This window comes from Scatophagus argus, chromosome 19 (assembly GCF_020382885.2).
Source record: "Scatophagus argus isolate fScaArg1 chromosome 19, fScaArg1.pri, whole genome shotgun sequence".
Taxonomy (NCBI): Eukaryota; Metazoa; Chordata; class Actinopteri; family Scatophagidae; genus Scatophagus; species Scatophagus argus.
In genome coordinates, this window is record NC_058511.1 from 12,065,052 (window position 1) to 12,077,601 (window position 12,550).

Consider the following 12,550-nt stretch of genomic DNA (forward strand, 5'->3'; position numbering starts at 1 on the left):
CTAAACCATGAATGCTAACATGTTTAGCCACACTTCGGCCAAGTGAAAAGCAAGCCTTCATATTATGGTGTCACACTGCACACTATGAATTATATCAGTGTTTTTCTTCATCTATTTTGAAATATTAAATTTGTGTGATTTAGTTCACGCACACACATATGCACACATGCTTTGCTGCTCAGAGGGCTTCAGCAAATAGATTTATGCCTCAGATTTGTGAGGAAATGACAAACATGCTTTCATATGAATTGCAGTTCAGTCTCATAGGGACCAACTGGTTCCTCCATGCACATACAGTCTGTTCCTTTACTGTTTGGGAATCTAGCAGCTCTTTGGTCCAGGTTAGCACAGTCCAGCTGGATCTTTCATCATGGAAAGTCAAAGTATAAATAGAGCCAAAAGTGACACAGGAAAATGATAGAGCAATAGAGTCTTTTTAAATGATCCATGTGCTCAAAGATGGCACAGTCCACACTATGCTGAAACCAATGATTGTATATCTGAAACCTTTGTGCTAAAAGACCCTGGATATAGGCCTACATGACGCACCATAGTTCCAGTTCCAACTAATTGTTGAGTGTGCTCTTAAAAATAATATACTCTGTCAGTCACATGTTGCAGTGTGAACAGAATGATGAACAGTGTGTCTTAACAGGATGTTTGGGTAGTATACAGCAAAAAAAAAGGAACTTCATTGTTGACTTACTGTGACAGCACAGGCCTCCCTCAAAGAAAACTCAGATGTTCTCAGGCTGTTTCAGCAGGGCAGGTGACGTGAGCCATAGCTTGACAGCACCATCTAGTGGAATAAGCCGGGCAGAGACCAGGGGACAGCACGTTATCACCAGATACCTGTAAAACCAAAACATGGATGTAACCTTTTGTTTAAAATGTGGAAACATGCTTAGTTTTATATCCATACGTAAAACAAAGCGCTCAACACTCTCTACAATTTATTTACTTGGTTACTTTTTTGTTAATTAGTTGGTTAGTTTTTCAGCTATTCGACAGCAGTAAATACCGAGGATTAACAGAAGAAAGTAGCGTCAATTGTCTTTGTAATAGAAATCCAACGGCCATGCGCTGTGAGGGTCTGGCGTGCGCGCGCGCGCACACACGCGAGCAAGCGAGTGAATTCCCGCATGCGCAATGCCATCTGGCTTCTCGGTGTCTAGGAGATTGCAAGAAGATGATGCGGCTGAGCGGACTGAATGCATAATTGGCCTATCTTAGTCATAGATTTTCACTTGCCTTGTCCAGTTTCTTGCCAAATTGCCGTTTAATGTCGAACTGCAACCGGTGCGGTGTAGAAACTGATTAGCAGTAACGGCAGAAGAAGAAGGAGAGTGAATCAGTAACTAAGAGGAGTTGGGCATCAAATTGCACCGGATGTCATTACACGCACTTAAATATCGAGGACGTAAGTAACTTCATCTTTTTCAACATTGTGTGTGCGCCTTGTTGCCGTAATTTGGCTTTGAGCATAGTAAACACATTTCACACATATCCGCAAAAAACGACTAATTTACGGTTTTGGGTCTTATTTTAGGGCGTAATTAACTAGCTTGGCTGGAGCCCAGCCCTTTGTCCGCAACTGAACAGTGTCAGTTATTTCTACGAGGGTCGAGAGAGACACTTTTCGTGTTGTAGTTTGGCTGCTAATCTTATTCTCAATCATTCGCTCTTTAGCACCTTTCACCCACCCACCTGTTAAACCTGCGCAGAATCCCACCTTTAAATTAAGCTAAAAATTAAACGACATTAAATGGCGAATGGTCTTATTGGCTATGGAAGAACTAGACCTGTTTTAACATAAATTGGGCCATTCGTGAAGTTTTATTTTATTTTGAATGTGTTATTACAAAAATACAATAACAGTAACAAATAAATACAATAACAGTGTTATTCTGATAATGTGATTTTTTTTTTAATTTTCCATTTTCATCATGATCGTTTTTTTCGTGTGGCACAGCACATGCAGGCAGATAACCATCAAACAGGTTTGTGGGTCGTGGGGCATTTGTACTTAGGCCTAAGCTCGTTGATCAATTGAATTTAAGCCTCTTGAGCGGTCCGAGCGAAACCTGCTGACACATGCGCCCCTGTCTTTTTGTGTGCGCACAAACCCAGTTAACCCTCTCGGTATCATTTCCCTGAGCAGCCCACTACTACTAAACCCTGAGGGGGTACGTTACTGTGTGAAGTCTTGCAAAAAGCTGTCCATTCTGCAAATTATGATCTGGTGCTCACACCGACGTGCAATCGTTCCCTGAGCACGTTCCTGTCAGTGAACACTCATTGTAGTCACTGTATACAGGCCATTTAATCATTTATAAGGGAGCTGATCTGAGGCATTGGATTATTTATAGATTAATATAGAGACACCTACTCTCAGGTGGATAAGAACCATTTGTTATGTAATACTGCTTAATTAAAGTCAGAAATGTACACAGGTCTCTTTGTCTTTTATTACTGCTCACTTTAATTAGATTTTTTTATCATATCATGTAGTCATATTTGTCCTGTTAGTTTATTAAAGGATGTTAATAGAGGAGCTATTAAAAGTATCTATCTGTGAAAGACAGAACAGAGAAAAGAGCATTACCTAATATCCCCCATCCTATTTCCTACAATAATCTCAAACTGTTGTGACTGATTGCAAGAATCAATAGAAAGTGCATTAGCATCTTGTGGAGGATAAAGTTATCATACTGCTTCAAATACAGGCAAGCAAACTGATGCCTAATGTGCTGTTGTAGTGTGTTTACAGCAATGCTGAAGAGACCATAATAAAAGACTTGCATGCATTTACAGTGAGCTGAATAATTCCATGCTGTGGCATACGCAGTACTATGACAAAGCGTAATACAAATCGCTGTCGAAAAGGCTCTTGCTTCTCAGATATTATCTGGTAAGATCTCAACACCCTGAGAAGTCAGTTTAATATGATGCTAAAACATGTTTTCTTTGGCTTGATATGTGCACATCAGCAGCTGTGAGCTAAGATGTGTTTCACAAATTTACAGAAGTATTTGTAGAGAGTGACATGCACGAAGAGCACAAAATGATGATATTGTTTGGCTCCTCATGCTACCAGTTACACTGATAGGATACGTATGATACATGTGGCCCGTAATTTAATTTGGGTGGCTCTCACTGACCTGAACCTGATTCTCTCTCTATCTCTCTGCCACAGTATAATCAAGACGAAGTCAGAGCCATGGAGGTTGTAACACATTTTGTGAATGACACTGTAGAATTTTACAAATGGAGCCTTACTATAGCAGGTAAGATCTTTACAATCTGCATCCATATCACACAAGAGCAGTGTGCCACTTCAGTTACATGATTATTGAAAAATTACTGATTTGTGTTCATTGTTATTATTGTCATTCAAATCATCAGGTAAATCTTATGGGTTGTGAGAAGATTTTAGGCACCAGCTTGGTTTTAGAAACAGGGCAGATTTTTAAACAAGTGCCCAATTTCATCATGTACGCTAAACAGCAAAGTCTGACAGGTAACAGTTGAACCAGGAAGTGGCCACAGGTAGTTTGTGCAATCATTTTAACATGCAATTTTTACTTTATATAATATGGTGAAACTGTGACTTGCTTTAAAAAAATCTGTTGGCTTATGTGGTGACAGCCTATGTACTGTCTCTTTACAGTGAGGCTAGTAAATAAATTGTTACTGTCATCCATAAGAATAATGTCAAAATTACTTGAATTTGTTCTTTAGTGAGTAAGTAAGCATGGTACTGGATGCGTTCAGTGTGTTAACTTCAACAACTGTTGATGCTTTACCACTTTACTTTACATTTTCTCCTCCATTGAAATGGACCTTTGTTTCCTTCCAGACAAGAGGGTGGAGAAGTGGCCAATGATGTCATCTCCCCTCCCCACTCTGGCCATCAGCTGCCTGTACCTGCTCTTTCTGTGGGCAGGGCCTAGATACATGCAGGACCGTCAGCCCTGTACACTCAGGAAGACCCTCATAGTCTACAACTTCAGCATGGTGGTCCTCAATTTCTACATCGCCAAAGAGGTAAAGACTCAGCCTCTAAGGGACACTAAGATTACTTCATGCATTACAGAAACAATAGTATGCAGAACTAATGACACCTATAATTTGTTTTTGTCCGGACAATAAAGGGATGATGTGGCACCAGCGTAATAAAGTTCTAATTAGGTCGCAAAAAACATTACCAGGCATACAGTCAATAAGTAATGAGTTTGTAGACACTGTAAGTCAAAAAATAAAACTTATAAACTTAAGATTATTTGAGTTAAATTTTGCTGTGTCATGTTGTATGTCTGCTGCGAGGCTCACAAAATGCATATTATATTTTCAAGAAAAGACAGTAAGTATGGCGTAGAGAAAATTATACCAGTGATACTGCCCACTGTGACAAACCTGCTATATAATGTAAAGAGACTTGAAGTAATAGGTAAATAAGTGTGCCATTTAAATTGTGGAACATCAAGTCTAGTCTGCATATTGTTTCAATAAACCACGTAACAAGTGGTTGTGCATGTGATCACTTCTTTTACAGAAAATAATAAATGTTTTGTGATGTGTCCTGTAGCAGTAGCAACAAGCTGTAGCAGTTTTTTCAATGCGCAGAGCAGAGGATGGATTGTTCTCTAGCAATGATTTCCAGTGCCTGAAATGTCTAACAGCTTTCAGATGTTTCTAATAATCCACAGGTTTACAGGAAACTCAAAACCTGTTGGCAAGACATGAAAGTTAAAAAAAAATAAAGATCTTGGGTATTTTACTCGAGTCTTGCTTGTGTTTAAAGCATTCTTTAGTGTTGACAGGGATCATCTGAGTTTGTTGCAGTAGCTGTTGCCTCCTACAAATCAGGGTAAGGAAATATTCGCCATTTTCCTGTCGGCCTCTTTCTGACTGTGGTTTCTTGCTTCCCATCAGCTCCTACTAGGCTCTAGAGCAGCAGGGTACAGCTACCTCTGTCAGCCTGTCAACTACTCCAATGATGTCAATGAAGTCAGGGTAAGCTCCCTCCAAGCACATCCCCAAATATCTCGTGCAATGCATAGATTCATAGGTTCACACACCTCAACTCTGTGCGCAAGTACGAAACCCAGCATTTAGTTTAATTTGGGTTAAAGGAGAATTGAAAAAGAGAGAGATCAACAGTTATATCTCTAGTGATTTCAGGACAAACTGGGTGTGGCCTGCACTCAGATAGGCTGGAGTAATTGGTCTCACCACCGTAACTCTCCACCCCTGTCCCCACCTTCCGGCCTTGCTCTTTCATGATGGCAGGATGCCACTCCATGGCTTAGAGAGCAACCATGTGTACTATGTGCACGTGTATGTCAGGCTGGTAGGAATGCATACGTATGAGAAACGGAGTGATTGTGACATGTTGTTGTCGGACAGTGTGACATCTGATAGCGAGCCACATACTATATATTTGGTTTTCAAGTCTCTTCACATGAACATATGATAATTAAATTTTGCTGGGAGGGAAGGGGAGGGGTCAATTAAGAGTCATCCTATCCTGTCTATGAGATATGTTTACAACTGAAATATTGATTTCAGGTGAAGTATTTGCATCATCTATTCACAATTATACACTAGCACTACAAATGGGGTGAATACATTGTACATCACTCAATTACAGACAAATATTATTATGATATCTGAGTGGCCAAGTATGTAATATGTCATACTGTGATCCTTACTTCATACCATCCTGCGGGGTAATTTGGGTCTGCTCTGTTTTAAGCTTGATTCTTGACTTTTACTTAATGTAGCTTTGTGTTTTAGTATTTATTTCCTTTCTGTTTTACTGTTTTCACAAATATAATCATAAAAAATGCTCTCTGTGGTAGTAATTGCTCATCGGTCTTTCATTCTTCACTCAACTGTCCGACATATAACTGGGATGCTGCTGCATTGTATTCACAGTCTATAGATGTTATCTATCAGAGACACTGTCACACACATAGTGGTGGTAGTGTCTAGGATCCACCACAGTTTTCCTCAATAATTTTCTCTACCCTGTTTTGTGTCTTTAGATAGCATCTGCTCTGTGGTGGTACTACATCTCCAAAGGAGTGGAGTTCCTGGACACAGTCTTTTTCATTCTTAGGAAGAAGTTCAACCAGGTCAGCTTCCTCCACGTCTACCATCACTGCACCATGTTCATCCTCTGGTGGATTGGGATCAAATGGGTCCCCGGGGGACAGTGTGAGTAAAAGAATCTGCATTTTTTTTGAGGTATCCTGCTGTAAATTATCAGATCAGTCTTGTCTTTTTCCTTCTTTAGACTCATGGCACACCGGCACTCAGTTGCATGGTAGTAAAACCAATGACTGACTGATTCAGATTTTATCTTTCCACAGCATTTTTTGGTGCAACCATCAACTCTTCCATCCACGTGCTCATGTATGGTTACTATGGCCTGGCAGCCTTGGGACCTCAGATGCAGAAGTACCTCTGGTGGAAGAAATACCTCACCATTATTCAGATGGTGGGTATGACTTGCTGGCTTTATTTTGTGTGTGTGTGTTCTGTGTGTGTATTGGCAGTAATGCTCGAGGTCAGATCATCTCACTGTTAAAAACATTTGGTGACATGTCCTCCTTAAAATAACACTACTTTATTAGCACTGGTTAAACTGCTCTTCTTGTTATGTCATATGATTGCAGTTAGGTCACCAAAACAACTGAAAGCATTACAAAAAGACAAATAACATATGTTTATGTCATAGTGTTAAAATCTGCTTTCTAAAATCTGTTGTTTGCTTTAAGTGCAACACAGCAATGTTTAAGTTTCTAGTTTGCTTCTGATTTCTGTTATTAATCAGTCTAATCTATTTCTGTATAAAAAGTTATTTTATCTGCAGTTATGAGGAGCATGTTTTGCAAAAAAAGCATAGTATTGCACATGAAGGGAACTGCTTTAATCAATATATGATCACAGGAATGCGTATTAGTTTTTAAAGTTTTATGCGTATTAATTTTCAGATCCAGTTCCATGTGACTATCGGCCATGCAGGCCACTCGCTCTACACAGGCTGCCCGTTCCCTGCCTGGATGCAGTGGGCTCTCATCGGCTATGCGGTCACCTTCATCATCCTCTTCGCTAACTTCTACTACCACGCTTACCGACGCAAACCTTCCTCCACGCAGAAGGGAGACAAGCCTGTTGCCAACGGCACCTCGACGGTAACTAACGGTCACAGCAAAGTGGAGGAAGTGGATGATAACAAAAAGAGGCAAAAGAAAGGAAGAGCAAAAAGAGAGTAAAGAAGGAAGAGGGCTTGCTTGGCGATTAACAAAAAGAAGACAGTTGTTTTGAGGGCCAGAGAAGGAGGGAGGTGAGGGAAGGGACAAACAGAGAAGTTCAAACCAGACCGGCTTCATCATCCCTGCAAATAATGTAGAAGGATGCGATTCGTGACCAATGTGGAAAGGTGAAAGAGTAGAAGTGTGTGTTTGTTGATGTGTCTGTAAAGGTTTTTGGGTTTGAAAGGAGGAGAGGGGTGTTGGTTGTCCGCATAACAGTTTTTTTTAATCAATAAAAGCAAAATGCTGATCATGTAGGCTCTAGTCTCTTCTGTCCAACTGTGTTTTGGACCGTAATAGGACCAAAACTTTGAGCCTACAAACTGCTCAGCATCCACTAACTTATCAACCAAAGTTCACCTCCAACTTTTGTACTCTGGATTCCAGTATTGTTTTAAAAGAAAGCTTGAATAGTCTTTAATACGCTAATTTATTTTCTAGTGCTCTGAAAGAGTTTTATTGAATTTATCTATTACCAACAAAAGAGCATGCAGAAGTTTCATTCTAAAAGCTTTTCTCGGTTCAAGGGGGGAGATTTTTGTTTACGAATACTTAGAGTAGTGTAAGGTTAGCAAACAAAAAAGAAAATCACAATTCAGAACATTCTCATGACTGCCATCTATTGTATTTAACTACTTATCATTACCAATCCAGCATGTCATGGACTTTACATTTCTCTGTTGTCTCAAACTGGTATCACTGCTGCATTTGCAGAATGACATTTTCTTTGTGTTCGTTGTGAAATTTAAAAAAAATGGTTTAAAACGCTAAGGGAGGGGAACTGTAGTTTCTTTTAGTACTTATGCAAATTTGTGGGTATGTTTGTTATATTTTTTGTGGGTCCTCATGATTTATTTATTTTGCTGTGCGATGTAGCTGAGGTGCAAACGAAAGATTGAAGTTCAGCTCAATACTATCTCACTGCCATGTAGGACTGAAGGGAAACTCATCCTAAAAAGAGCTTCTTTTTTTTTTTTTTTTAAAGAAAACAAATGGTTATTTCATTGTCTTAAAAATGAAATCGGCACAGCTGATCTGGCTGCACATATAACTGAAATAAAGACAATGTCAGTACCCCATGGTTTATGTTTGTGTGTCTTTGTGTTTCGGTGTGAGCATGCACGCACAAAGCTATGTATTTGCAAATTAAATTGTAAATCACCTACTTTATTTTAAGCAGTGTTGTACTCAACATATTCGATACAAGCTGTTACACAATGTGAACCTAATCTAGAGTCGAAGCCTTCCCACCCCCCTTATTCCCATTGCTTCTCCTCATTCCTCTATTTCCTTGTCTTGCTCTTTCTCTCTCTCTCTCTCTCTCCCATCCCAGAACCTGCAGGATGTAAAGAACTCTTTCGTAGGCGTATGTGTGTGAGAGGCAGAGAAGGATGTGTCTTTGGCCTGTCCAGACAGATCTGTCCTAATCTTTGGGGTTAAATTGGCTTTAGCTCCAAAAGAGCTTATTTCCACGTCACTCCATGAGTTACCCAGGAAAGCAGGTCACTGGAAGAGAAGCCTTTACTAATCTGCCGTCAGGTTGCTACTGTAACTCTCAAACTGTCAATTAGTTAACATTTACATTTGATATAGTGTTGATTTGTTGTGTAACTGACTATAGTGCAGTTGTACAATGAATGTACTTCTGCGCGATAAAAGGCAGGGCAAAAAAAGATGTGTCTGTTCTGGCCGTACATATTATCAGTTTTACACAGAACAAGCAAGTGACATGTTTACTGTGAATTTCATATCCTGCATGATTTCAGTTCTCTAACCGCCACCCCCCTCCTCTCATCCACATATGCCCTTAATGTCTGTATTAGCCTGGAACAAACACACAATATCCCATTTTGTCTTTCATTGCAATGCAGTTTCACTAATGGCATCTATGAATTTTTCATGAACTTCCCTGTTGTCCACAAGTCTCAGATCGTACCCATTCTGTTATTTCTGACACTCTTTGTTGCAGGCCACAAAGATGTTTTTCATAGCCAACCTCCTCCTCTCTCCAGCCTACTGCACATGCTCTGCTTTGCAGTCCTCCATCTTATCCTGGTACACCACAACATGTGTCTTTGCATCCATGGCATCAGGGTGGAGGTGGAAGGAGGTCTAATGGGGTAGATGTGAATGATAGACTGGATGACAGAGGAGGCGTATGTCCTCCATGGGGACACAGAGGGATCTAAAGCAGGGACTAAGAGGATTGCAGTGGGGCCAAGGCTTTTCTATCAAAGGCATTTAGCACAGGTCACTATAACCTGCATCCCTGCTGGTGCATCGACATACACATACAGTGGTATGAAAAAGTTTGGGCACCCCTGATCATTTTCAGGATTTTCCTTTATAAATCATTGGTTGTTCGGATCAGCAATTTCAGTTAAATATATCATATAGCAGACAAACACAGTGATATTTCAGAAGTGAAATGAAGTTTATAGGATTAACAGAAAGTGTGCAACAATTACTTAAACAACATTAGGCAGGTGCATAAATTTGGGCACCCTTGTTTTATTGATTTGAGTACCTTTAGCACTAATTATTGGAACACAAAGTTTGTTTGGTAAGCTCATTGACCCTTGACCTACATACACAGGTGAATCCGATCATGACAAAGGGTATTTCAGGTGGCCAGTAGCAAGTTGTTCTCCCTTTTGCATCTTCTCTGAGGAGTGGCAACATGGGAGCCTCAAAACAACTCTCAAATGACCTGAAAACAAAGATTGTCCAACATCATGGTTTAGGGGAAGGATACAAAAAGCTGGCTCAGAGATTTAAGCTGTCAGTTTCCACTGTGAGGAACATAGTGAGGAAATGGAAGACCACAGGCACAGTCCTAGTTAAGGCCCGGAGTGGCAGGCCAAGAAAAATCTCAGATAAGCAGAGGCGAGGAATGGTGAGAACGGTCAAACTCAACCCACAGACCAGCTCCAAAGACCTACAACATGATCTTGCTGCAGATGGTGTCACTGTGCATCGTTCAACTATTCAGCGCACTTTGCACAAGGAGATGCTGTATGGGAGAGTAATGCGGCGGAAGCCTTTTCTACACACATGCCACAAACAGAGTCGCTTGAGGTATGCTAAAGCACATTTGGACAAGCCAGCTTCCTTTTGGAATAAGGTGCTGTGGACTGATGAATGTGAAATTGAGTTATTTGGACATAACAAGGGGCGGTATGCATGGCGGAAGAAGAACACAGCATTCCAAGACAAACATTTGCTACCCACAGTAAAATGTGGTGGTGGTTCCATCATGCTGTGGGGCTGTGTGGCCAGTGCAGGTACTGGCAATCTTGTAAAAGTTGAAGGTCGCATGGATTCCAGTCAGTATCAGCAGATTCTTGCCAACAATGTTCAAGAATCAGTGACAAAGTTGAAGTTGCGCCGGGGCTGGATACTTCAACAAGACAACGACCCCAAACACTGCTCAAACTCTACAAAGGCATTCATGCAGAGGAACAACTACAACGTTCTGGAATGGCCATCTCAGTCCCCAGACCTGAACATTATTGAAAATCTGTGGTGTGATTTAAAGCGGGCTGTCCATGCTCGGAAACCATCAAACCTGACTGAACTGGAGATTTTTTGTAAAGAAGAATGGTCAAAAATACCTTCAACCAGACTCCAGACCCTCATTGGAAGCTATAGGAAGCGTTTAGAGGCTGTTATTTCTGCAAAAGGAGGATCTACGAAATATTGATGTCATTTTTCTGTTGTGGTGCCCAAATTTATGCACCTGCCTAATGTTGTTTAAGTAATTATTGCACACTTTCTGTTAATCCTATAAACTTCATTTCACTTCTGAAATATCACTGTGTTTGTCTGCTATATGATATATTTAACTGAAATTGCTGATCCGAACAACCAATGATTTATAAAGGAAAATCCTGAAAATGATCAGGGGTGCCCAAACTTTTTCATACCACTGTATCTGTATGTACACACATACTATGGACCATGGACCCAGATTGGTGTGCCAGATAAACTATTACAAGCCTTCTGCAATTTCACTTTATGATAGTGGTTGAAACATCCCTGTGCAATTCTCTTAGAGAAAAAAATGTATAAAACAAATGCATGGCTCCCAAAGATGTTAGTCTTTCTCTGCCTTTGATAATATCACGTCAGTTTGCTGGAGGGGAGGAGGCTCAGTTTGCAGGGGTTAAACCTCTGCAAACCCAACCTGTCACTCACTCATCTCATTAGCAGTTATATGACTAAGGAGCTCATTCTAGCCTCACAGAGTGGAAAGAGTCAGCATTTTAATGGCTGCCTGTCTGTGTGGAACAGATTGCTTTCAGAAGTGTGTTCACCTGGGTTTGTGTGTGCAGAGCACCCCCTGCTGGGCCTGAATTCAGTCAGGTTAAACATGTGGTTGAGAAATAGATGAGTTTGAGGATCCACATACTGTGATTCCTGGCAAAAGTGATATTGTATGTACATGAACTCAGCACTGTCAATTAATAAACAACAAAGTTATAGTAGAAACGTGTGACTGGCGATGGGTTCTGATGTGACATTAGTGTGTGGTTGATGTATGGCTTGTAAACTTGTTTGATAATACTGTATGCACCACTTTATGGGTTGCCAGAAATTAAATGGCAAAGGCACTGAGCTGAAATCTTTTAAAGCTGATACACCTTATGCCTATGTGGTGCACAGCTCTAAATAAGTTTGTGCTAAAGAGCAGCATTCCACTAATTTTGCATGGTTCCTCCAATAAACTGGGAGATTTTGTAACAATAATCAGAAAAGGACTTTTAGCCTCTATTATGGGTCAAAATCCAGATCATGATGGTGGATAAATGTCCATAACTTTCAAATTACACTACTTAACTTTGTAACAGAGGCTTTTAAGACCAAGCTGAGATATTATCAGGGTTATTAGAAAGTATGGGTGCAAAAATGTGAGGTTTATCCAGCCCTGCTTTTAACTCATTGCAGATAGTTTTTTTTTTCGTGTATTGAAATCAGTATGACTGCGGTGTTAATATTAAATTCAAAAAGCTCCAGCTACAAACCAACGTTATAATATTCCGCACAATATTTAAAATGTTTATATGCCTACTAAGATTATAAACCTGATGCATCAGCGATGCTAAATCACGTCCATGCCAATAAAACTGATTTGCATTTGAGCGAGACAAACGAATGTGTGGACTGAGGGGTCACGAGGCGGCTGTTCGCTTCCTGGTCTGACGCACGTCCTCACGTCAGACGGTCAG

The 12,550-nt window shown here is 40.4% G+C and overlaps 1 protein-coding gene across 2 annotated transcripts; it reads left to right on the plus strand.

Moving 5' to 3' along the window:
• The first annotated feature begins 1,145 nt into the window (after window positions 1-1,145).
• LOC124051025 (elongation of very long chain fatty acids protein 4-like) lies at window positions 1,146-8,399 on the plus strand. 2 transcript variants are annotated; one of them, XM_046374046.1, is made up of 8 exons: window positions 1,146-1,420; window positions 1,949-2,000; window positions 3,197-3,287; window positions 3,860-4,047; window positions 4,936-5,016; window positions 6,051-6,222; window positions 6,378-6,505; window positions 7,002-8,399. In XM_046374046.1, the coding sequence occupies exons 3-8, from the start codon at window positions 3,221-3,223 to the stop codon at window positions 7,281-7,283; spliced, it is 918 nt and encodes a 305-aa protein (XP_046230002.1). In that variant the 5' UTR covers window positions 1,146-1,420; window positions 1,949-2,000; window positions 3,197-3,220; the 3' UTR covers window positions 7,284-8,399. The 2 variants fall into 2 exon arrangements, with proteins under 2 accessions (XP_046230002.1, XP_046230001.1); XM_046374045.1 differs by lacking the exon at window positions 1,949-2,000.
• Window positions 8,400-12,550: the final 4,151 nt, after the last annotated feature.